A 27,265-nucleotide genomic window follows, 5' to 3' on the forward strand; every position below is an offset into this window, starting at 1 on the left:
AACGACAGGTTCCTGAGCGGAGGAGCTGGGGATTAAGAAATTAAAGAAAAAATGAGACCAGACACAGAAATAGAGACAAGCTGGGATCCGGGTGGGAGGCTGTCACTCTGATGGAGGGACAGTCTCACCCACCACAGACAACACAGCGCATTTATTGGTTTCCAGAAGGGGGGTTTAAGGTCAAAGGAGTTTTGGGTGTGCACAGGTCCTATTCATTCCTCATTCCTGGTACAAGGATGGGATTTAGCATATCAAGACCTGGGTAAGTCAAGGTCCTATTCATTCCTTATTCCCAGCACATGGATAAAGATAAGAAATCAGTACTGATAACAGTCTCCCGACATTTTGGGAGGCTGTCTCCAGGGGGAGGACCATGCCAATCACCTCGGACTCAGCTGACATTAATTTAAAGGTCATCCATGTGCATTCCCAGGGGCCCTCTACACTGTTGTGTGATTAATTTCACTTTTTTAAATTGAATTCATTGGGATGATATTGGTTTAAAAAATTATACTGGTTTCATGTATACAATTCTACCATACATCACCTATATATTGTATTGTGTTTACCACCCCAATAATTTCCCCTTTAAAAGAAAGAGCAGGTCTCAGGATTTGAAGCTTTGTAGATCAAAGTAATTGGCCAGAATTTGTATGTTCTCTTTCCATGTGATATTTGGTTTAAAAAAAGCTCTTTTAACGTAAAAGTGAGCTAATTAAAAAAAATAGTAAGTATATTATGGCAAAAACCTCATAGGATATATAAAAATGACTTAAATATGGGAAATATTGGGCTAGGTCCTTCAGGATTAGCAGGCATGCATAACTTTTTTTCATTCCCAGTTCCTAGTGCTATGTTTAACAACAGCACATCATCACTAAACTGTTGTCAAATTAAGTTAGGAAGAAACATCCACCTCCAAATTCTCAAGACCCAATGCCATTTTTAATTTACTTATTTTTTCTTCTTTTTTCCAATGTCATTTTTAGTGACAGGCCTTCTCTAAACTTACTTCAATGAAAAAGCTAAATAGTATCCATTATTACCATATAAATGAACTTTAAAATTATTTGCTATAGCTACAGTGAAAGAAATCAAATTCATAAGAAGGTACACCATAGATTCTCCAACTGGGTTGTGTGGAATGATGTCTAATAAACCAAAGTGCTTGGGCAATAGAAGGATGCTTACAATACATTCTATACAACCACATCACTTTTCATCTTCAAGGTCATGGTACCTTTAAAAAAAAGGGTAGACCAGAGCAGTTCTTACTTGAGGAGAGCTAGCGCCATCTGTTGGAGAGTGAATTCATAGCATAAGATGATATGCACTATCAGGATATATAAAAATGACTTAAATATGGAAAAAATTCATTAATCTCAAATTTTTACCTTCAAAATACTTTTCATCACACAAATTTCAAGACACTCATGCATACCCAAATACAACTGAATTTTCGATCAGTTCTAGTTCTCCACTATGACAGTAAAAAACAAGTTAATGCGTTTAAAACATACTAGTCTTTCATGATTTGACACCTTAATTAGACTTGATAATTAGCCTACTTATATCCATTTAAGAAATGAAAGAAAAGTTATGCTATGCAGCCACTTACACTATAGTATTGCTTTAGAATAACAAATATGTGTGGCTTGGTCTTATAAACCAGCCTCTAAACATTAATAAAAATATTTTAAATACTTTAGTAATAACCCAGAAACAGTAATTTTCTATTTTCAAACTCTTTTCCCCAAAAATCTACAGATGAGATTGAGAGGGCTGTGTTTCTTCTGTCTGCCATTTGGAATAGAGGCGCCAGAGTGACAAAAGGAGTAGAAGAGGCAGCGGCTTAAAATGGAAAACGGAGAACGAGAGGGAAAGGCCTAAGTGCTTAGATTCTAAATGAGAAGTCTGGATGCTCAGTGGTTAGAGAATTGGCTGTGAACCGAAGGGTCATGGGCTTGATTCCCCAAGTCAACCAATCCATGCACCTCGATGTTTCTCTCTACCCCACCCCATCCTCTCCCTTCCACTCTCTCAAAAAATATCAATGGAAAAAAAATATATCCTAGGGTGAGAATTAAAAAATTCCCAACCGTCCACATCATCTGTTCCTAACAGCCAATCATGACATCCTCATAGCTCCAGGACTACCAGCAGCAGACAATCCCTTTCTGACATGACATATGGTTAGAAGGTTAACAGCAGCTGTATGCCACTTTATTCACCTCATTCACTAAGTAGGCATTTTATCATCTTCACAAGAAAGGTGAGTACAGTACAGTAATGAGAGCAAATTCACAAAACTTTTATTACAGTCTATTTTATTATTAGCTACTAGTGGCCTGGTGCATGGGTTCATGCACATTGAAAGGAAATTAATTAGAAGAAACCTATATATATAAAACCCTAATATACAAATAGACTGAACTGTGGAACAACCGAACAACCAGTCGCTATGACGTGCGCTAACCACCAGGGGGTGCGCACAGACCATGGCAGGCATCCACCCTGGTAGGATGGTGGAGCAGGTGAACGGGGGGCGCCAGACCAAGGCAGGGCGCCAGTCACTGTCATCAGGGCAAGCCTCTGGTGGTTACTGAAAATTCTTTGCTCCCATGCACCACGGTCCCACCCAGCGCCTGGTGCTGGCCCCAATCACTCCACGCCGTCACTGGGTGTGAGTGGGGCCAGCGCCCGTCAGCATGTGGGAGTGGAAGCGGCAGGAGCGGGGCTGCTGGCAGACAAGGGACTGGGGGTGCAGCGGGAGGGGCCAGGCGGGGACACAGGATGGGCCAAGACCAGCCCCTGTCCCCACCTCGCAGTCCACAGTTCAAGGTGCACGAATTCGTGCACTGGGCCCCTAGTATTTTAATATAGCTATTCGCCCTTTCTCTATAATAGAAGTGTCAGAGATGAAAGAAAATTAGTAAAATGTATATGAAAATAATATATAAATTAATAAACAATAACAACATGATATAACAACAAAGACATGATATAAAAAACAACAAAAACATGATATAAAAACATTGATAAAAACAATGACTGATAAATTGATTAAACTTATTCTACTATCTCCCTGTATACCACATTAAGAGTAAAAACACTCTTGGAGTGCTTGACTAATTTCCCTTGTGATGAAGTATTTACAACTTTAACATCACACACTCTTCAAACTTGATAGAAAGCAACATATAACTGACCATGTCCGAAAACAGATTCAGGTAGGAATATTCCTACTCTGTCTGGAGTTTGTCCTTGTGATTTATTAATAGTCATCCCAAATGCTGGCATCACGGGAAACTGTCTTTGAATTAATTTAAATGGGAGGCCAATGTCAGATGGGGACAGTTGTGCCAATAGTTGGTGTTCAGACATATTCTGACGATGCTTTCTTTCAGCTTCAGATTGTCAACAAGAACAACCAAATTCATGATTGACAATGACAGATTGAAACATACTGTGCAATTGGCGCCAGTGAGAGCTTTATATGTATCCCGCATGCGGGAGTCAACATTTATTTTTAAATTGCCAGTGAGCATCATATGTACCTGCCAGTCGGTTAGTCAGCCTTTTATATATATAGATTGTTGTTCATCTCTTACTGTGCCTGCCTAATTTATAAATTAAACTTTATCGTAGATATAAATATATAAGAAAAATCAGTATACATAGGGCTTGGTGCTATCCCAGGTTCCATGCATCCGCTGGGGTCTTCGAAATATCTTCCCCACATAAGGGGGGACACTCCTCTAATGGATGAAGATTCAAAACATACACACACACACACACACTCACACACACACTCACACACACACTCCTCACAGTTTGAAAGCCTAATAAGGCTCAAGATTGAAGGGACAAGGAGGCAGAAGAATCGCCAAGGTCCAGGGCTGAGAATGACGGGATGGGAGAGGGGAATGAAGGCCCCATTGCCCTGGGGCTTTCCCCGGCCCCACGCCTCCTTCACCTTTCCCCTCCGCACCCCATGCTCTCTAGCCCCGGCTCACCCGCCTCAGCCCCCAGGACCCTGGCCTCCCCCTCTCGCACCCTCTGACACCCACTGCCCCACGCAGAGTCCTCGGGACCAGGCCTGCAGACCCTCCCGGGAAACCATCGGCCCTGGAGACAGGGCAGCCGCCGGACCAGGCCCACTCCTCCCGGGCCTCCCACGCCGCCCTCGTCTCAGATGCCACGGAACCCTGGGACCCCGCCCCGCCCCCTCCAGCATCCCCGCGGACCCGACTCCCGCACGGCCCCGCCTTAGATCCCCTCGGACTGCCCACCCGGTGCCTTCCACTCCGCATCCCGCGGCCCAGGGCCAGCAGCGCCGCCCCTCCAGGCTCCCCGGCCCGGGCCCCACCCCGCGGTCCGTTCGGACAGGCTCGCGCCGTGCACCCCCCTCCCTCCCTCCCTCCCCACCACGCCCGCCTCTGCGGCTGCGCGCGGCGGGGCCGAGGCCGCGGGGAGGGGGTCGCGCGGGGGCCGGCGGAGCTGCGGTGGCGGCAGCGAGACGTGGCCGCGGGCAGGCCCGGAGGGAACGGAGGACGCGGACATGTCTCGCTACACGAGGCCCCCCAACACCTCCCTGTTCGTCAGGAACGTCGCGGATGCCACCAGGTGAGCGGCGGCGGCCGCAGGTTGGGGCGCGGGGGAGAGGCGGGGTAACGGCCGCATCTCGGGGACCCGCCGGGTCTGCCCCGCGCTCTCCGTCGGCGCGGCCGCTGCTTCCCGCGAGGGCGCCCTTCCCGGGGTGGAGGGAACCCTGCGCTGCTCGGCGCCCCGGCGGGACCCGCATGACGCCGCCCGGCGGGTGCCCATCCCTCCCGGGGGACCGCGGGGCGCGGGCCGCCCCTTCCCGGCCGCCGGGGGCCTCCCGCCTCCGGCCGCGGGCGACGCCGCCCGAGCGCTGGCCTGCGTTCCGGCCGCTTTGTGGCCGCGCCCGGATCCAGCCGCGCGTCCCGCCTCCTGGACGAGGAGCACCCGCGGTGGGAGGACGCATTGGCGGATAATGCGCACCTTGGGCCTTGGGTTCCCTTCCCTCAGTCTGTCTACTTACAGGTGGTGCTGGTTAAATTTCATTCGTTGCTCCGTTTTGTACTATACGCAGAGGATAACTTCAGTAATGAGATTTATATGGTTTTCTTTAAAGTTCTGAATACAGTAGCAACAGCCGTTATGAATGATTTGCATGGACTTCGCTGGTCGGTTTTGGATGTTCTCAGTCTACCCACCACCACCACCCCTTGAGAATTCTGTCCACATTGTGCCCAAACATAGATCTTAACAAATAACTTGTTCCTATAGCCCTTTCTCCCTTAACAGGAGCCAGAGGGGATGACTGGGGGCGGGAGCAGGACTGAATTTGCCCCCACCCCGGCCTTCAGAGCCCGGCCTTCATGGAGATGCGGTGTTATCTTACTGCACGGAAGGGAAAGCTGAGCCCAGAGTTTAATGCCTTACCGGGGCCTTCACAGATACAAATACATTGGAGTCCTCGACTCCAGAGCCATCTGTTGTAATCACAATTTACCTCTGAGGAGTAAATGTTAAGTATTTTTTAATTTGATCCCTACTTTTATTTATTTTTTTAAAAATATATATATTGTATTGATTTTTTTTTACAGAGAGGAAGGGAGAGGGATAGAGAGTTAGAAACATTGATGCTAGAGAAACATCGATCAGCTGCCTCCTGCACACTCTGGAATGGCACCTGGGACCCTTGAGTCCACAGGCCAACGCTCTATCCACTGAGCCAAACTGGTTAGGGCCCTACTTTTATATATGTCGCAATTGTAGACAGTGAGTTAATATACCTTAATTGATCTCTAAAAGATGCCTGTGCTTACATTTCTTCTCTCAACCTGTTTATCAATTCATTACATAGAAAACAAGCAAAATTTATAATTTGGATAAGGTAAAACAAACAAACAAACAAACAAAACACAAAAAAACCCACACCACAGTTAAACAGATCCCTTGAATACTGAATAAGCATCGTGTCTCCCCAGAGTGTGTGTCTACAAAAATTAGCGGTTTCCAATTCTAATGGCCACAGGGGCCAGCCAGGGTAATAGGAATGAGTGAAGTTGTCAGGTTCTAAGACACAGTAGGATGGTATGGGCTGTAGCAAATGGAAAACAAGATGTGCCATCTCCTGGGGACAGCAGCTGCTACTAAGCTCCAGCTGATAACTAGTATATAGACATTTAGACTTGTTGCCATATCTTCCTGATTTTCAAAAGAAGTCAGAAACTTGTATTTTGTGTGTGTAAATGCTCTGTTTCAAAATGGTAGCATTTATTACGTTAAAGCATATGAAATTCGAATTTTTGTAGATTTAAAAGCTGTAAAGTACTGCATTTGACATCTTGCCTCCTGGCAGTTGTCTTCAGTTTGGCAGAAACACCTTATAAAAATTAAAAAAGATAAAAGGTGTAAAATATTGGCAGTTTCATGTTTTAACAGGGTTTTTGTTTTCTTGTTTTTGTTTTTTTACTGTTTAAACATTGTGCAGGCCAAATAAAACGCATGTTACAGGTGACACCTGACATGCAGGTGACACATGACCTCTAATCTAGATAATCCACCTCTGAGTAATCAAGACTGATAATTGAGGTTTATTGATTTTCTTTTCTATTTTTCACCACTTCTTAACTCTGCTACTGGGGGACAATCAAAATGTAGGAGGATTGTATTAATGAAATAATAATTGTTAAGATTTTTGAATACTCACTATGTCCCTGATGCTATACTAAACACTACCCATATTACCTTAATTAAATTTTCACAAGAAATCTATAATATATGTTTCTTAATAATTCCATTTTACAGATAAGAAATTTAGGCTTAGAGAGATTAAGTATCTTGCCTAAGATTGCACAGCTGCTGAGTAGTGTTATGAACGTAGAATCACACATGTAACCTATACTAATAGCTTTTTTGTACAAGGTGGCATATAGTGTAAATTAACTAGCAGTATGACACCTAGACATTAAAATTAGCTTTAACATTTAGGATGCTTATAAAGAAAATCATTGGGATAAATGTAAAAATAAAACAAACAGGTTATAAAATGATATATACTGTATGATTTTAATTACCTAAAAATGAGGAAAGGAGAAACTACATATAAATATTGAGCCTGGACAGAAATCTATTTGAGTGGTTTTTCTCTTCCCTGTTTTCAAAATTTCTTTAGTAAAAGTGTTTATAACAAAGCCAAAATTTATTTAAAATGTTTCTTTGAAGTGGCCATTTTAAAATGTGTGATAAAGGACAAGACATTAAGAGACACTATGGGTTAGCATAAAATTTGTTAGGAATGCAGTTGAACATCAGAACTAAAGAAAGACTTAAAAATATATTTTACGCTCAGCTGGCATGGCTCAGTGGTTGAGCGTCGAGTTATGAACCAGGAGGTCACGGTTCAATTCCCAGTCAGGGCATATGCCTGGGTTGCAGGCTTGATCCCCAGTGTGGGGTGTGTAGGAGACAGCCAATCAATGATTCTCTCTCATCATTAATGTTTCTATCTCTCTCTCCCTCTTCCTTCCTCTCTGAAATTAATAAAAATATAAAAAGGAAAAAAAAGCTCTACTTTCAGAGCAAACTTTAAAATATATATGTGTGTGTGTGTGTGTGTGTATATATATATATATATATATATATATATATATATATATATACTTTACAATTTTGTTACATTTCTTTTCACTAGTAAAACAAGAGGTGGATTAGGAAGAATATTAATTTTAATATCTTTGCTTTCTTATTGTGTAGAGTAATTTTTTAAAAATCTCCGATACAGTTTTCTAATGGAACAAAGTAATGTCCAAATCCTGAATATAACATTCCCATTTGGATGTATAATATCATGTTAGGTTGGGGAGGAATGATCGGTACCTCTCTTGGACATACTTAGTAGTATTCTTTGGTTACAGTGTATATGAGACTATATTGATGTTAACATTGATAATGATGTAAAAAAAACATTAAAATTCAACAAGATTTCATGAATTCAACAAGTATCAGCAAACTAGGAATAAATGGGGACTTCCTCAGCCTATGAAAAAGTTATAGCTAACACCATACTTAATGGTAAAAATTGAATGCTTTCTCCCTAATATCAGAACAAGACAAGGATGCCCATGCTCACAACCTCCACTCAGCATTTTATTGCAGATCCTAACCAGTGCAACAAGGCAAGAAAAATAAATAAAAGACATAAAAATTATAAAGGTAAAGTAAAACCTGTCCCTATTCTTAGATGACATGTTTGTTTATATAAAACCATGGTAACTAATAATCAGTCTTAATAACATATCAGGATACAAGGTAAACTTAATAAAATTCTATTTCTATATATTAACAACAAATAATTGAAAATAGTAAAATATTTTTTAAATTCCATTTATGTTAATGTCAAAAACATACTTAAGAATAATTTAACAACAAACCAAATGTTAAAACTTTGCACTGAGCCCTGGCTGGATAGCTCAGTTGGTTAGAGGATTGTCTCCATACACCAACTTGCGGGTTCCATCCCGTCAGGGCACGTACAAGAATCAACCAATGAGCCCTGGCTGGGTGGCTCAGTTGGTTGGCTCATTATCCAGTACACCAAAAGGTTACTGGTTCGATTCTCCATCAGGGCACATACCTAGGTTCGGTGTTCATCCCATCGGGCACATAGGGAATCAAGTTCAAAACCCCTCCATGAGGCAAATTAAAAAAGCAAGTTAGCCCTGGCCAGAGTTGCTCAGTGGTTAGAGTGTCAGCCCATGTATCAAAGGGTCCCAGGTTTGATTTCCAGTCAAGGGCACATACCTGGGTTGTAGATTCGGCCCGGATTAGGGTGTGTATAGGAGGTAACTAATCAATATGTGTCTCACAGCGATCTCTCTCTCCCTCAATCTCTTTCTCCCTCCTTTTGTCCCTCCCTGTTCCTCCCCCCCTACTATTCCTCCCTTCCACTGTCCCTAAAAAAAATCAATGGAAAAAATATCACCTGGTGAGGATTAACAACAACAACAACAAACAAACAACAAATCTTTACACTGAAAACCACAACATATTGCCAAGAGAAATTAAAAAGACCAATATAAGTGCTGGCTGGATAGTTCAGTTGGTTAGAGCATCCTCCCAGTATACCAATGTTGTAGGTTCAAAACCCATCCAGGCACATACAAGAAGCAACCAGTGAATGCACAAATGAGTGGAACAACAAATTGATATTTTCTCTCTCTAAAAAAATCAAATAAAAATAAAATAAATAAAAAGACCAACATAAATTGATAGATATACCATGTTCTTGGATTAGAAGACAAAATATTGAGTTTTTAATTTTTCTCCCAAACTGATTATATTATAATTCAAAGCATTCCTGATCACAGGCTTTTTAAAATATGGAAGCTGACAAGTTAATTCTAAAAGTGTAAGGATCTAGAATAGCCAGAGTCTTGAAAAAGGTTACTAAAACTAAAAGACTTATACTACTGACTTAAAGACTTACTAAGTGATACAGTAATCAAGAAAGTGTGATACTGGCCTAAGGATATACAAGTAGATCAATAGAACGGAATAGAGAGTCCATAAATAATCCACACTTACAGAGTCAATTGATTTTGACAAAGGCATGAAAGCAATTTAATAGAGAAAGGAAAGTCTTTTAAACACATGATGCCATAATAACTGGATATCCATATAGGAAAAAATAACTGTAACTTCTAGTTCACATCATAAATTGAACTGGATTATCAGTTGAAGTGTAAAAGATAAAACTATAAAGGGTCCAGCAGTGGCCTAGTAGTTGAGGGTTGACCCATTCGCCAAGAGTTTGTTGGTTCAATTCCTGGCCAGGGTGCATGCTGGGGTTGCAGGCTCGATCCCCAGTGAGAGGCATGCAGGAGGCAGCCAATCGATTCTTTCTCATCATTGATGTTTCTTTATTTTTTAATTAATTAATTTATTTTTGTTTGTTTTAACTTTTTATTAAAATGCTTAGGATACAGATTGACTTTCTTTTGTAAATGACTGTTTTAGTTTTCCTGAAATAGGACCTATATGCACTGTGATAAAACAGAATGAAAAGTCTCAATTCATGGGAGTTCCTGCACGTAGCTCAGATCTTCACGGTTAGGAGCCAAGCTCCTCAAAGCTGCTTCTTTCTGCTGTTACTACAGGAACAATGTTGTATGTGAGGTCATCATTGATGTTTCTATCTCTTTATCCCTTTCCCTTCCTCTCTGAACTCAATAAAAATATATTTTATAAAAATAAAAGCCATGTTTTGTGCCTATAGCTTGATGCTGAATTTCTTAAGATTTCTATGAGGAGCCCTGGCTGCTTTGGCTCAGTGGATAGAGCGTCAGCCTGTGGACTCAAGGGTCCCGGGTTCGACTGTGGTCAGACGCATATGCCCGGGTTTTGGGCTCGGTCCCCAGTGAGGGGTGTGCAAGAGGCAGCTGATCGATGATTCTCTCATCATTGATGTTTCTATCTCTCTCTTCCTTTCCCTTCCTCTCTGAAATCAATAAAAATATATATTAAAAAAAAACAACAACCTAAAGCAGAGTAACCTAAACATTAAAAAAAAAAAAAAAGTACACAGTATTGGTTAGCTCAGCTAGTTAGCGTGTTGTCCTGATATGTGAAGGTTATGGGTTCAATCCCTGGTCAGGGCACATACAAGAATTAACCAGTGAATGCATAAATAAGTGTACTGAAAAATCAATGTTTCTTTCTCTCAAATCAATCAATGAATTTTTAAAAAATTTTAAAAAAGAGAGAAAAAGAAGAAAAGAACACAGACTGTTGTCAGACTGTGGGAGTTTGATTCCAGTTCTGTCTGTCACTTGCTGGCTCAGTGACCATAAGTGAGTTAATCTGTCTGTGCCCTCATCTGTAAACAACCATGGAGTTGTGAGAGTTAAGTGGTGTTAAGGCAAGCAGAAGCTAGCATATAAATGTACCATAACTGTCAGATATCAATGCTAAGTATTTTGTCTCTTCAGTTAAATTGTAGCTCTATGAAGACAAATATGCTATGTATTTCTTTGGTATCCCCTCTTTAATATCTGTCACAGTAAAAGGCATATAGGAGGCTCAAAAATACTTGTCAAATTTGAGAATATAGCAGTTATTTTGCTTTATGCTTTATGTAAAATACCCATTTTTCTTTAAAACCTGAGAAATGATTTTAGGACTTCTTTAAATATATATTTTGATTGATTATAGAAAGGAAGTGAGAGGGAGAGAGAGATAGAAACATCAATGAAAGAGAGTCATTGATCAGCTGCCTCCTGCATGCCCCATACTGGGGATCAAGCCTGCAACCTCGGGTATGTGCCCTGACTGGGAATTGAACCGTGACCTCCTGGTTCATAAGTCAATATTCAACCACTGTTCAGTGGCCAGGCGATTTTAGGACTTCTTTACATTTTAATTCTTGTGCTCTGAAAACAAAATCTAACATAAATATGAAATTCTAATGAAGCAAATGAGTGTGTTCCTAATGAAATAGTTAGTAGTTAGGACTGTTTATATGACCATTGAAAAATCTTGTAATAGGAATAACTTTGGGGTGGATGTGGGTCATTGTTTCTCCAAACTGAGTAGGCATGACAGCCACCTGGAGTGCCTGTAAAAATACAGATTTCCAGCCTCTAATCCAGATTTCTTGAACCAAAATCTCTGAAAGTGAGGCCTGAGAATTTTTCTTCTTTTTTTCCCCCTCTTTCATTTGTGAACCCTGGGTGAGTCTTCTGAGAGATAATTTTAGGTAATGCTGGTACAGATAATGTACTTTCTTTTGAGGGTTTCAACTGGATTTCTGTAGGCATGATATTTTAATCCAGCTACTCATATTTCTTTGCCTTATTTCTAAAACAATTCAGGCCTGAGGACTTGCGTCGTGAGTTTGGTCGGTATGGCCCTATAGTAGACGTTTACATTCCACTTGACTTCTACACACGCCGCCCAAGAGGATTTGCTTATGTTCAATATCCTTTATTTTACTGTGTGCATTTGAATATACTACATACATGTGCAAATTACATATATGTATTCAGGAGCATATGTTATGAGATTAATATTGCCTAATTAAATGTGTTTATTTCTTTATCTCAGAAAATCTAAAGCAGTCCACAGTAGCTGGCAAGAGCCCCCCAGTTTGAACCAACCTGTTAGCTAGAATCCGAGCATAAACCGAGCAGGCGAGACAAAAGGCACCTAAAGTTCAAGCATCAAGGAGTAAAGAGGGAGGGTGGACACAGAGATAAAGACCTGGAAGAGGGAAGTCTTTATCAAGCAAAAGACAAAGCCAACACCAGGTTGAGACTTCGGCTTTCCTACATTTACTCAGAGTTCCAGAGTCAAAGCCAAGTCTGATTTTGTTGGTTCTTCGTCTCTTATAAAGTCCACCTTGCAAGCCTTAAAGAGTAAAGGTCAAGGTTCAAGATCAAGTGACATTGAGGTAATTGCCAAAGTCTCATATTGTATTGCATTTCTTGGCTTTTTCTGTTTTCTATTAAAAAAAATGAAAAGCAGTGAATAACCTCCTAAAATACAGCTATTCATTTTATATAGCTTATTTCTATTTTAGTTAGGTTTAATATATAATTTACATAGATAAGGGAGTTTAGTGGGTTATTACAAACCAATATATGTAATTCCATATGTTTAGAGATTACTTCTATGTTTTTATACCCCAAGTAATAAAAGTATAAAGGAATTTTAAAGCAGTAGGTTCAAAGGTAAATATCATTTTTAAAGAACTAAATCAGTTTTGAAAATGTGTTTTAGCTCAGTTATGTGTGTGCATTTTGCTAAGTAATTGCTCCAAAATATCATAATTAAAAAGCTTGTTGCTGAAAAGAGTAATTAAAATTCAGAATATAGGCTTCTGCATGCTGATTTCTTAGTGAAAAACCTGATGAATTTTTTACCTGAGAGAAGGGCAGTGTTGGACTTACTAGTATTTTGTTCTCATGACATGTTTGAAATTATACATTTATAGAGCACAAATTATACATTTATACTAATGTATACATTTAAAACATAGTTGCACATTTGTTTCTTTTTTTTAGATTCACTCTTTTAAATCATAATGAGCATTTGTTTTCATAATAAAAGTGAAATTTTTTCTGATTATTCATGTTATATTGTAGATGTGAGCTTAATAACTTGAATTTGTTTTTTCTATTAATTTTCTGTCACCTAAATAATTCTTTTAAAATAACATTTTTACTTGATATCTGACATTCAAAGTGTCCTTAACAGCTAGTCATATTTGAAGATGTTCGAGATGCTGAAGATGCTCTTTATAACCTCAATAGAAAGTGGGTATGTGGCCGTCAAATTGAAATACAGTTTGCACAAGGTGATCGCAAAAGTAAGTGTGACTAAATGTTAGATCTTGTTTATTCAGCAGAATAAATTTTAGCAATGACAGACTTTTTAGTTTAAAATTATTTTAGAAAATAATACTATCTGAGTGGTTGTGACTGAGGTCTTGCACTTCATATTCTAGCACCAGGCCAAATGAAATCAAAAGAACGTCACCCTTGTTCTCCAAGTGATCATAGGAGGTCAAGAAGCCCCAGCCAACGGAGAACTCGAAGTAGAAGTTCTTCATGGGGAAGAAATAGGAGGCGGTCTGATAGCCTTAAAGAGTGAGTATCAAATACAAGAGTATTGAAAACTTAATTCTCTACTTTTTCTGGAAAACATTTTTTTGTTTGTTTTTGTTAATCCTCACCCAAGGATATTTTTCCATTGATCTATTAGAGAGAGTGGAAGAGAAAGGGAAAGACAGAGAGAAACATCGATGTTAGAAAAACACATTGGTTGGTTGCCTCCTGCATGCGCCCGACCAGAAGCCCAGGCTGGGGAGGAGCCTGCAAACAAGGTATGTGCCCTTGACCGGAATTGAACCCGGGAGCCTTTGGTCTGCAGACAGATGCTCTATCTACTGAGCCAAATCAGCCTGGGCTGGAAAACATTTTAAAGAGCTTTGAGCTTGGTTGGTGTGGCTTAGTGGTTGAACATCGACCTATGAACCAGGAAATCACAGTTTAATTCCCGGTCAGAGCACATACCTGGGTTGCAGGTTTGATCCCCCAATAAGGGGTCTGCAGGAGGCAGCTAATCAGTGATTCTCTCTCATCATTGATATTTCTGTCTCTCTCTTCCTTCCTCTCTGAAATCAATAAAATATTATTTAAAAAAAAACAACACAACGTGTACAGAAAAACCAGGCCACCATAATAATTTTGTTTAATATTCATAAAGAATTATTTTTTGTAGAAAGATTAATTTAGACTTATTGAATACCTCCCAATATTAAGCTTTTTATTTATTTTTTTCTTCTGTTTCTTCTCGGGACTCAACCTTTTGACTGGAAAGATAATACATAGTGAAAAAAGCAACATATTAAAAAATGTATATTTGGCAAATAAAAATAAGGAATGTTAAATAAATAAAAATTTCCTAAATGAATCCAACAATTAAGAATGTTAAGTTCTCCTCTGGCTGATGTGGCTCAGTTGGTTGGGCGTCGTCCTGTGCACTTAAAGGGTTGCCATTTGGATTCCCTGTCAGGGCACATGCCTAGATTACAAGCTTGATCCCCGGTATGGGGTGTGTAGGAGGCAGCTGTTTGATGTTACGCTCTCACATTGATGCTTATCTCTGTCCTCTCCCTTCTAAAAGTTAGTAAAAACATATTTTTAAAGTGATTTAAAGAATGTTTCTCTCACACCGATGTGGCTAGTGATTAAAAGCTCATAAGAAGGGATGGTGGTTGACATTAAAATTAATGTAAATATATTTATAAAAGTTAGTGATTTTAAAAATAAATTCCAAGTATGGTAGTATTATAGGAAGACATAAAAATAGTAATTTTTTCAGAAAAAGATATTTGCAAGTTACCTATTTTGCTAGCCAGTTGTTTGTTTCTGTTAGAATAACAGTAAATCACAATGGAAATTAATTACTTGGTGAAATTATTTAAATAATAAATTATATTAGCATGCCTAAGTTGTTAAAACATTTGTACTATTTATCTGAGTTTTAATGCTGAAATTTTTTCATAGAGAATTTTTTATAGAATTTTAAAGTGAATTCTGTTCTTAAAGAATGATCAATATTTAGACTAGTATCCGGACTGCTCCCTTTCACTCTAGTCCCTCCATTCTTCAACTCTTTCTAAATTCAGTCCCTCCATTACACTAGCTCCATTTCTTTCTTTCTTTCTTTTTTAATTCTCACCCAAGGATATGTTTATTGATTTTAGAGATGGGGAAGAGAGAGAGAGAGAGAGAGAGAGACAGCCATCAGCTATTTCCCATACACACCCCAACAGGGTATTGAACCCACAACCTTTTTTTTTTTTTTTTTAAATATATTTTATTGATATTTTACAGAGAGGAAGGGAGAGGGATAGAGAGCTAGAAACGTCGATGAGAGAGAAACATCGATCAGCTGCCTCCTGCACACCCCCCACTGGGGATGTGCCCGCAACCAAGGTACATGCCCTTGACCAGTATCGAACCCGGGACCCTTCAGTCCGCAGGCCGACGCTCTATCCACTGAGCCAAACCGGTTTCGGCGAACCCACAACCTTTTGATGTACAGGATGATACTCCAATCCACTGAGCACATGGGCCAGGACTCCATTCCTCAACTCTTAAGAGCCTAGACAAGAAAAAGCTCAAAATAGGATATATGTACTAGAGCTGGTGAGAGAGTCTTTGCTTCAAGTGGCCTGGCACCAATCCTTCTAGCCAAGTGGAAGGGAAAATAGGAAGAGAGAACTACATCTACATTCTATGACTTTAAAGTCCAAGAATCCTAATTGCTAGAAAATGGGGCTGGCCTACTCAGAGCCCTACATCTCAGATTCAGATTCTTACATGGCAGATCAGTACCTCTCCTGGGTATGAACAAAATGCTTTGATTTTGGCCCATCTTTAGAGGCATGAAGGTGGGAGAAAGCCTTAAGCTTCTTTTAAAACCTAAGAGAATCCAGGTCAGGATTGACCATTACCGAGATTGGTGAAGGAAAATTTAGAAACAAGTCATATTCTGGAACTTGATCCTTTTTATCATACTTTCTCTGATAGTATAAGAATATAAATATCCCTTGTACCTATGGAGAATAATCCAGCTTATCCCATGGCTAAGGGATTTTCCCATTGATTGATATTTGATATTTAGACTCTGATATAAAGTTTCCATATTCAAATACAAAATTATACTTATAGAACTTAAAATATAGTGAGAGAAAATTAAAGAGTTAAATTTACATGCCTGTATATAGAAAAACACAACTAATACTATTGGTATTGCTTCTGGCTACACAGGGGACATGAATAGTGTAAGGGAGTGATGTTCAACAGTTCATTCACATTACTATGAATTTTATATATCTCTCTATACTATTATATGTACTATACATGTAAAGACTATATATATATGTGTTACTATATATAGTATAAACTATACATGTATAATTTACCATATGTTTATAATGATGGCTAGTACACATAAAATGAAAGTTTTATATATCAAAGTTCAAAGTAGATGTAATATTGTGCCTAAAGCAGCACTGTCTTGACATACTGAATATCCAGTGGTCTTGGTAGATAGACCTCTACACTAATAAAAGAGAAACATGCAAATTAACCATCACCCCGCTACACCCACCAGCCAATCAGGAGTGATTATGCAAATTAACCCAACAAAGATGGCAGCGGCCACGGAGCTGGAATGAGCAGGAGGCTTGGGTTGCCCCCGGTGATGGAGGAAGCCAGGCTTCCCGCCCGCCCTGGCTGGTCCTGGCCTCTGCTCAAGGCTACAAAGTTTCAATTATAGAAGATAAATAAATGCCAGATAACCTGCTTCCAGCCGGCCCTGGCCTCTGCTCAAGGAGGCGCTGAGAAAAAAAAAAAAAAAGGAGGGGCTGGGAGCTTGGGTCGCCAAGGGGTGTGGCCAGCTTTCAAACAGCCATCAGCTTCTCACCCAGGCTGGCCAGACACCCCAGCGGGGACCCACACCCCCATGGCCCGATCCCTGTAAATGGGCAGTCGAACATCCCCCGAGGGGTCCCAGATTGGAGAGGGTGCAGGCTGGGCTGAGGAACACCCCCCCCCATACACGAATTTTGTGCACTGGGCCTCTAGTAGTTTATAAAAGAAAACAAGAAAAGAAGTCCATTTTCATTCATTAAGAATATAAGTTATTTACAAATACATTAGAGCCTTAGTTAACTTTCTGTCTTCTAGTTGAAGTAAAGTATAATACTTAGCTGGAGAAAAAACAAAAAAGTCTATTGTTCCAAATCATGATGGAGTAGCAGGAATAGAAAGAACACATATTCTTGCAAGACAATGCTGTTCTGCTTTGTATTAGTTATAAGGTCATTGCTTAACCTCACCGACCTCAGTTTTTTAATATGTAAAATTATATTAAAGAGAATGTATATCTTACCTAGCTTTCAAAGTATTCACGAAGATCAGATTTTGCATGTGTGTGTTCATGTGAGAGAGAATACATATAAACCAAACATGCACTGTACATATATACAGTATGTGTGATATTACTTTGGACTAAAAAGAGGTCTCTTACTTTGCCTTTAGTAAATGTGGTGGGGGGGAAGCTAGTTTGTTGCTATTAGTAGACTATGAGGTCTTTGAGGAGCAATGACTTTTGTCTTATTCAGGCTTGTATCCCTAGCATTTAGCAGTAGTCCCTAGCTCAAAGAATGTTAAAATAACATCTTTTTATTTTTCCATGTTAGATTTTTTTTTCAAGGACAGTGTTCTGTTTTTTGAATTTTTTTTCTAGAACTATGTACCACAGGAATGAAATTTAATAATTTCTAAAACACTGCTTTTATTCCAGAATATATTCTAGATCAATATATTCATACTTTTCAGTGCTCTTTATTCTTTCCTGTAATTCCATGCTTTTATTTAAGGTTCTTTTTCTTAATTTAAAAGTTTTTTAGTATATTTTATATATAGTACTAGAGGCCCGGTGCACGAAATGCGTGCATGGGGGGGGGGGGGGTGTGGTCCCTCAGCCCAGCCTGCATCCTCTCCAATCTGGGACCCCTCGAGGGATGTCCAACTGCCCGTTTAGGCCCGATCCTGTCTAAACGGGCAGTCGGACATCCCTCTCACAATCCAGGACTGCTGGCTCCCAACCGCTCGCCTGCCTGCCTTCCTGATTGCCCCTAACTGCTTCTGCCTGCCAGCCTGATCACCCCATAACCACTCCCCTGCCAGCCTGATTGATGCCTAAGTGCTCCCCTGCCAGCCTGATTGCCCCTAACTGCCCTCCCCTGCAGGCCTGGTCACCCCTAACTGCCCTCCCCTGCAGGCCTGGTCACCCCTAACTGCCCTCCCTGCAGGCTTAATCACCCCCAGCTGTGCTCCCTTGCAGGCCTGATCCCTCCCAACTGCCCTCCCCTGCTGGCCTGATCACCCACAACAGCCCTCCCTTGCAGGCCTGGTCCTTCCCAACTGCCATCCCTGCTGGCCATCTTGTGTCCACATGGGGGCAGGATCTTTGACCACATAGGGGCAGCCATTTTGTGTGGTGGAATGATGGTCAATTTGCATATTACTCTTTTATTAGATAGGATACCTGGTGTAGTTTTCTTTGTACTTATTCTACCTGGGTTACTGAGCTTTTTGAAATTGTGAGTTGATGCTTTTTATTCGTTTTAGAAAATTCTAGGACATTATCTCTTCAGATACACTTCTGCCTTATTCATTTTGTTTTTTTGGCCATGTGACTATGTTCTAAATATCTTTTATGTTCTGTTCTTGATTTCATAAAGTTCCTTTTCTCTTACTGTGTTTCAGTATAATATTTCTCTAATAATCTGTTTTCAGTTCACTATTTCTTGTTGTATCTAGACTGCTGTTAAATCCATTTAGTGACTTTAATTTCAGATATACATATTTTAGTTCTAAAATGTTCATTTGTTTCTTTTTGTAGATTCCAAAATTCTTTTGAAATTTTCCAACTTTTTCATCTATTTTATTTTTTTCTCTTATTTTTTTAAATATTAGTCATAATAACTTTTAAAATTCCTGACTAACAATAATACCAAATTATTTTAGGTGTAGTTATTTTGTGTGTTTTTTTTTTTTTTTAGTTTTTAATCATTTTAATCTATTTTTCACATACCTTATAATTTTGTATTGGATGTTGGACATTGTTAATGAAAAATTATAGAAACTTTGGATGCTACCATCCTCCAAAGAAAGTTGTTTTCTTCTAGCAGGCAGAGTATTGGCAGATCACCTTGACCCTTTCAAGGTTAGTTGAGGCATTGATAAGGCTGATTTATTTAGCTTCACATTTCTTCCTAGGACATGGTCCTTACCTGTAGGATACTTCCCTTCTGGGTTCTTAGTTGGAAGCCTGGGCTCTTACTTAAGAGTCCTTGACCTTTTGGAGTCTTGAACTCCAGCCTCTGTCCCCAGCAGTATGTCTCTGATAAAATTTCAGCTCAGCTATTCAGTCTTTTAGCTGCAGTTTTTGTTGTTGTTGTTTGTTTTGTTTTTTGTTGTTAATCCTCACGTGAGGATATTTTTCCATTTATTTTTATTTCTTTTTACCCCCTTTGGCTATTGTGAATAATGCTGCCAGCTACAAACAGGAATGTACAAATACCTCTTCAAATCTGTTTTCAATTATTTTGTGTATATATCCAGAAGTAAGATTGCTGGATCATATGGAAACTGCATACTTATTTTTTTTTTTTTTAGGAACTGCCATACATTTCCTATAGGGGCATTCCACTTTGTATTCCCACCAGCAGTGCACAGGAATTCCAGTTTTTCCAGATCTTCACCAACACCTGGTTTCCACTGGGTGTTTCAGCTACTGGCACATTTCAGTAATTTATACTCAATAGTTTTCCTTCTACATAACAACCATTCCACAATTAGAGTGAAAACTTAATTAGGAATCCAGTAAGGCACCGAGCATTCTCCCCTGGGGCACATGCATAAATCAACCAACTGGAGCCATGTTTTTCTCTCAAATCTGTATGTAATGGGTTCCTACTGCAACAATGAAAACGTCAAAAGTACAGCAAAGTAATACCACCAACCCATCCACACACATAACCCATTAACTTGTGCACAACCCTTTTGAGTGTAATACGAAAAAGAGACACTAATGTTCCATGAACAAACGCTGTTTTTGGAAACAAATTTATCAGGGGAGAGCGCGAACGCAGTCCCCCACTACCACAAATTATGCAGTCGAGTTTCCCACATTTGGGGAAATCGCAGGGGTCAGCATACCCGGAGTGCAATGGGTAAGCCTCGCCCTGGGGAAACCACCTTCGTGATCATGGTATCTCCCCTGCCAGGTAAGTATGAGTTAGGACCTTGCTTGGCACTTCACCATCATCCTCAACACACTTTCAAGTCATGGTTAATTATATTGAGAGTTCTTTTGCCCTTCGATTCTAAGTTGCAGTATTATTTATGTGACAGAGACTAAGATACATTCTTTTGGATATCCAGAGGAAATTTTGCTCTGTTAATACACTCGAACCAGCAGTCACCGCGGTGTGCTCATCTACATAACCCCGCCTCCGGTCACTCTGCGTCACTCTGATACTTGAAGCAGATACATTCGCGCTATTTAGGCCTGGCGAGCAGCCAGAAGACAATCGCTTCTGGGGATAGTTTTAAATTCCTGGCCTTTCCGGGCACAGGTTCTGGCGTGGATCTGTGATGAGAAGCTTCCGCGCGCACTTCAGGGCAGGGCCGGCCGTTTGGGAGGTAGAGGTGCGCGGCCAGCAGAGGGCGAGGCAGCACCTGGTGGTTATGCCGGACCTGAGTCGTGGCTCCATTCCGGGCGTAGGTCACACCCTGTCTCTATGTCTCTACTTCCCCAGATTGTAAAGAGGGTGTAATACGCCCGCCTATTAGGTTTCTGTGAGAACTGAATGAGAATGTGTATCGGGGAGCCTCAAGCCCCCCACCCCCATCCGGGCCAATCTGCTTCTGGGCAGGTGCCCAGTGTAGGTGGGGGTCTCAGAGCGGGCTTCACCGTGACTAGGCTGCAGCTCTGGGCTTAACGGAGAGCAGCATTCACCCTGGATTTCGTGAGAAACCGAGTGCTCCTTCCTTTTTAGAGAACGAAAATAGGTGACACCTATTTTCTTTTCTGCCCTTTTGGCTAGACTCTGCGCAAAACAACTCTGCAGCAATTGTAGTATCAAAGGCTTTGGTGGTGTATGTAGAGGCAAAACTACTTCTGCCTGTTAGGGTCTCCTGCTGGGCCTAAGAATAGAATTGGCAGATCCAGTTTAACACTATAAAAGCATTCACATTTATTTAACCCAAGTTTACCTGACACAGGCGCCCTCATTAAAAAATGAAGAACCGAATAAGTGGCAACACCTAAATGATTTTATATTAAGTTGAACAAAGAGAGGCAATTGTGAAAAAGTAACTAACATATATGGGGACATTGATTTTTACAACAAATGGAAGGGAAAGCGGGGAGAGAGAAACATGCACGGGTCACCATTGGTTGCCTCCTGCTACACATGCCCCAACCAGGGCCGGGGATTGAGTCTGCTGCCATGTTTGATCAGAATTGAACCTGGGACCCTTCAGTCCGAGGGCCAGCGTTCTGTCCACGGAACCCACCTGGCTATGGTGCAGCTGCAGTTTTACCGACCTCTTGGGAGTCTCATCCTGTGCCTGCACAGTTTAGAAGATGGCCAATGAGTTGAGAATTTGTAAGCAGATTTTAGGGTTTTTTGTTATGCTTTGTTTTTGTCTGTAATTCTCTCATCTCTTGGATTTTGCCTCTCAAAGTCTCAGCCACTTTGGTAGCCCTGAATTCTAACCTCTGTCTCTTCAGCTTAGTCAAATAGCCATTTTCTAGTTGGGCTCTATTTTTAATGCTGGTATTAAGAAAATGGACTGAGTAAAAAACCATGGCTTGCCTAGCCGGCTTGGCTCAGGGGCTGAGTGTCAACCTATGAACCAGGAGGTCACAGTTCCATTCCCGGTCAGCGCACATGCTGGGGTTGTGGGCTCTATCCCCTGTGTGGGGCATTTTGGAGGCAGCCAATCAATAATTCTCTGTCATCGATGTTTCCCTCTCTTTCTCCCTCTCCCTTCCTTTATAAAATCAATAGAAGTATAAACAAAATAAAACAAAAACAAACCATGGCTTATAACCCCTCAAGTTCTGCTTGTGTTGGTTATTCTCCATTGCCTTCATACAGTTGTTTTATGTGTTATTAACCTTTTTTACTCTTAATTGTTTTCTTATTTTTAAAATATATTTTTATTGATTTCAGAGGGGAAGGGGGAAGGAGAGATAGAAACATCAATAATGACACAGAATTATTGATTGGCTGCCTCCTGCACGCCCCCTACTGGTGATCAAGCCCACAACCCCGGCATGTGTCCTGACTGGGAATCAAACCATGACTTCCTGGTTCATAGGTCAATGCTCAACCACTGAGTCACGCTGGCCGGAGCTCTTTAAATCTTTTTAAAATTGAATTTATTGGAGTGACATTGGTTAATAAAATTATATGGGTGTCAGGTGTGTAATTCTATAATACATCTCTGTATATTGTATCGTTTGTTCACCACCCCAAGTTAAGTCTCCTTCCATCATCATCTGTCTACCTTTTTTATATAGTTAATTTCTATGGGAAGATTAATTTAGTACAAGCTGTTTATCATGGTAGAATTCAGAAGTCCTGCATCTAGGTTTTTGTTGTTATAAGCATTATTTGATAAACTTTAAATAATTATTTTCGTTCCCTCTCGCCTTTACATTTTTTTCTTTAGATTTTTCATACCTCTTGGGAGTTCTGTAACCCATACTAAATATGCAGAGTATTTTTCAGAACTGACCCATGCCATAAGAATTACTAGTATGTAGCAAAGTAAATATCTTTTAGTTATATATTCTAGTATAACAAGTATTATAAACTTGTTATGTTTGAACCAAAAGCATGCATAATAAAATTAGAATTATTTCTTTTAACTTAGCCAATAAAAACATAACTAATATTATCTGAAGTATATAATTTCCTGCAAGTGTTTTTTCCTAATATATTAACTGTTTTTGTGTGAAATTTATACTCTAACATTGTGGATGTTTGCAGGTCTCGACACAGGCGACTTTCTTATAGCCAGTCTAAATCTCGCTCCAAGTCACTACCAAGGCGGTCTACCTCAGAAAGGCAGTCAAGAACTCCAAGGAGGAATTCTGGTTCTAGAGGACGGTCAAGGTCCAAGTCTTTAGAAAAAAGATCGAAATCAATAGGAAAATCACAATCAAGTTCACCTCAAAAGCAGACTAGCTCAGGAACAAAATCAAGATCACATGGAAGACATTCTGACTCCATAGCAAGATCCCCATGTAAATCTCCTAAAGGGTATACCAATTCAGAAACGAAAGCACAAACAGCAAAACACTCTCATTTTCGATCACATTCCAGATCTCGGAGTTATCGTCATAAAAACAGTTGGTGAACAACAAGAGAAGAGTGCTAGATAGTCTAAGTTATTAAACCTCTCATTATGTTAAATAAAAATTCTTCAAGGCTTACAGAAAATGCGAGTTGATATTAGTTATCTTTGGGCATGTACAAGAAAAACCTCTCTAGCTTTGAGTTAATAAAGATTTGGTCTCCATTTAGGGCCCACACCACAAATTTTGATGGCTAATGTCACCATTTTATGGACCATTTTTGTTTACATTGTGGCAGAAGGGTACTTTTCAAAGGAAATGGGTAAAATGGAACTAACTTAGAAAATTCTACTTTGATTTAAGTACAGTAGTTCCCCCCTTCTCCATGGAGATATGCTCAAAACCCTCCTCGTTCGATGCCTGAAACCACAGATTGTACCAAACTCTATATAGACCGTTTTCCCCTATACACACTTACCTATGATCATGATTAATTTATAATTAGGCGCAGTAAGATATAAACAACAATACTACTAATAAAATAGACAATAATAATATACTTATGATAAAAGGTATGTGAATGTGATCTCTCAAAATATTGTACTGGCCTCACTCTTCTTGTGAGATTACAATGCCTACATGATGAGATGAAGTACTCAGAATTGCATGCAATTTAAAACTTAGGAATTGTTCATTTCTGGAATTTTCCATTTAATATTTTTAGATCACAGTTGATTGTGCATAACTGAAACTGTGGAAAGCAAAACCTCGGATAAGGGGGGACTACTGTATTAGTAATATTAATAATACCTTTTACAAAAATATTTTTTACTTTAAATCACTTTCATGTAAAAAGTAATTATGACTATATAATTGCATAGGGCAGACTTAAACTGTTTGACACCTATGTCTCTTTTGTGTCTTCTGTTTAAACTTGGGCCAATTCTTGATGGATATAAGTTCATATCACAAAATTCTGACATCCCTAAAAGTTGAATTTATATAGAGATTAAGCATTCAAAAGATAGATTCTCTCCTAAGCTCAAAAAAGGTTTTATTTTATTCGGTGGGAAAGCATAGGTAAGTTGACATTAAATTGCATACTGTACTATGTTCAGTCACTTCAGAAATAGCAAAACATTTTTTGAATACTGAATTTTGAATGGTTTGAGACTACTATAAAAATTGTGGACAACACTCATAGTCCAAAAATAATCATATTAAGCCTTATCTCTTTAAAGAGTGGTATCCATTGTATAAAAATAACATTTTATACCATTATTTCTACATACCTACTTTTCATCTACTGCTTAATTTTTTTCTTTTTAGAGCTCTAGGTTAAGACTTTAAATTGTATAGAATATATCTTACTACTTTTGGAAGTGTTTAGTTGTATTAAGAAACTCAAGACTGCATCCTCAAAAACAATCCAGTATTTGGATTTACATTACACTGCCCTTCATTTTTTAAACCAAATAACTTTATTGCTATTAATTGCTTTTGTAGTTGTTAAAAATGAGAATTTCTTTAAAATGTGTTTGTGGTTTATGTTTTTCAGAGGGTTTTGGTAGTATTTGTGATAAATATGATTCTTATAGGGGATATATTTATAGAGTTCTACTTGTGTACCTTGTTGAATTACATTGAAAATTAAAAAGTTTTCAGCCCATACAGTTAATATTTGTATCTAGAGTGCTTAAGAAAAAAAATCTGTCTTATAGTTTTAGCATATAGAAGCCAGTGTTGCTTCTCTTTGTTTTGAATACAAATTCCATTTTTCTTTGCATTTTAGATCCTATGTGTAAGAAACAACTTTACAAAATAATTTATATACTTGTAATATTTGGGCAAGTACCACAAATTTATGTATACTGTAGTTCCTGGATAGAATTTCTCTAATCATAGCAAAAGTTACTTCAGAACTACAACTCTTTGAAGTTCATGTTCATTTGTAATAAAATTTAACTTCAAAATTATGTGGCACTATTGAAAATTTAAAAGATAGTCTGAAAAAAGCAAGATGACTATTAATAGTAATTTTTTTATATTTTCTAAATAACTGTTTGGGTTTACACACACACACATAGTCATACCAAATACTAACAAGGATTTGATTATAGTGTCTTTACTTAGCATTTAGCCATTATTTTAATAATTTGATAAGGCAATGTTTCTGAACATGCTTAATTGTTAGATTTACATCTCATTTGGTTTTCCAAATTGTGATCCCTAGGCTGGTTAGGAGGATCCTATTTGGTTTGATGGAAAAACTGGAATGATAGTAGTTCAAACTTTTTTGAGTATATAACTATGTGCTTGGCACTGTTCTGTAAGTTTTACATGATTCCCTCATCACCACAATAGCTTTATGAGGTAAATACCACTGCAGATACAGAAGTGAGATGCAGAGGTTAAAGGACATACACAAGGTCAACAGCTATTAAGACTTTGGAGCTGGGGGGTGCCTGGGCTCTAGACTGCCTCTCCCTGACTACTATGCTTTGCCTTTTTGGAATAGAATAGTCTTTGGCAGATATATGCTAAACTAAAGTAATGTTTAGATGGAAAAGAGAATAGAATTAGGAAAATAAATTATTATAGGCTTTAATGAAAATAGGTTCAGTGACTCTGAGTGGAAATTGATTGGAAGTTGTACTGGTACCCAGGAAAATTATCTTTTGGGTATATCTACTCTAGGGTTCACTTTTGTTACAGAATTATTTCTTGGACTACTTAAGAAAGGATACTTAGTGTAAGATTGTTAATAAATAAAGCAAATGTTTTACACATCTGTAATAATTTCCTTTAAAGATAATATGTTGACTCAGTTACTTCCCAAGTTTAGTGTAGGGCACTACCTACCTCCATTTGTTCACGGTGATAGAGGGTAAGTTAATGACAAAGAAAATAAAGATGGCCACTACCCTTGCTTGTTTTCTTTCTCCCCATGAATAATACACAGTTTCTATATAGCAGCTGATATTTTGCATCTGAAAACAGATTTTGGGGGATAATGCCAAATTTTTTATTTGGAGTTTAGGATTTAATCTTATGCCACTGGGCTAATTTATTTTTAAATGTGAATTATCTTATTTCAGGACTTTAGATATTATTTGTAGTGTTTACTTGAGATACAACTATTCTAAGACATACCATTGTTATATTACAAATAAGAATTCCTGCCTTTATTCTAATCCCATTGCAAGAAGCAAAATTACTCAAAGTTTAAAGGAATAAGCATTTAGGAAATATTTTTGTAATTCTAAACTACATTAAAATTGTGATTTCTTAGAGTTAAAAATTAATTTTCCAAAAAGGGTTGGAGCATATTTGAGGTCTTATATAGATAAATATATGCTACTTCTGGTGCAGAGGATCATAATCTGTCATGGAACCAAACCTTCAGGTTTAGGTACTGTAGATTTTCAAACAAGTCCATGGCTCCCAAGATTTTAAGAACCAGTGGTTCAGTGAGATGTGTGGGTTTGAGTCAGAACTCATATATATTTGATTAGGAAACATTTTCAAGTAATAAATGATTATGCACCTTAACATCAAAATCACTCTGATTTAAAAAAAATAGGGTATTTAGGATCATTGCATTAACTTGGGTATTGGCCTACAAGATTGGTTAGGCCCTCTGGAAAATTTATATCTTGTATATCTTTTAAAAGATGTTCACAAATTAAGTATAAAGCTAATGGAGTTATAAACCATTTTAGAAATGTAATATTCCCTGATAGAAGTGTTAAGATATTCTAGGCTGATTCAACTTCTC

The 27,265-nt window shown here is 39.0% G+C and overlaps 1 protein-coding gene across 2 annotated transcripts; it reads left to right on the forward strand.

The window, feature by feature from the left end:
- Positions 1-4,468: 4,468 nt before the first annotated feature.
- On the forward strand, positions 4,469-25,463 carry SRSF12 (serine and arginine rich splicing factor 12). 2 transcript variants are annotated; one of them, XM_080666556.1, is made up of 5 exons: positions 4,469-4,626; positions 11,904-12,008; positions 13,296-13,399; positions 13,538-13,679; positions 23,180-25,463. In XM_080666556.1, the coding sequence occupies exons 1-5, from the start codon at positions 4,562-4,564 to the stop codon at positions 23,547-23,549; spliced, it is 786 nt and encodes a 261-aa protein (XP_080522682.1). In that variant the 5' UTR covers positions 4,469-4,561; the 3' UTR covers positions 23,550-25,463. The 2 variants fall into 2 exon arrangements, with proteins under 2 accessions (XP_080522682.1, XP_080522683.1); XM_080666557.1 differs by lacking the exons at positions 4,469-4,626; positions 11,904-12,008 and adding an exon at positions 12,394-12,481 and having other exon boundaries at positions 13,288-13,399.
- Positions 25,464-27,265: the final 1,802 nt, after the last annotated feature.

Source organism: Plecotus auritus (genome assembly GCF_963455305.1).
Source record: "Plecotus auritus genome assembly, chromosome: 4".
NCBI lineage: Eukaryota > Metazoa > Chordata > Mammalia > Chiroptera > Vespertilionidae > Plecotus > Plecotus auritus.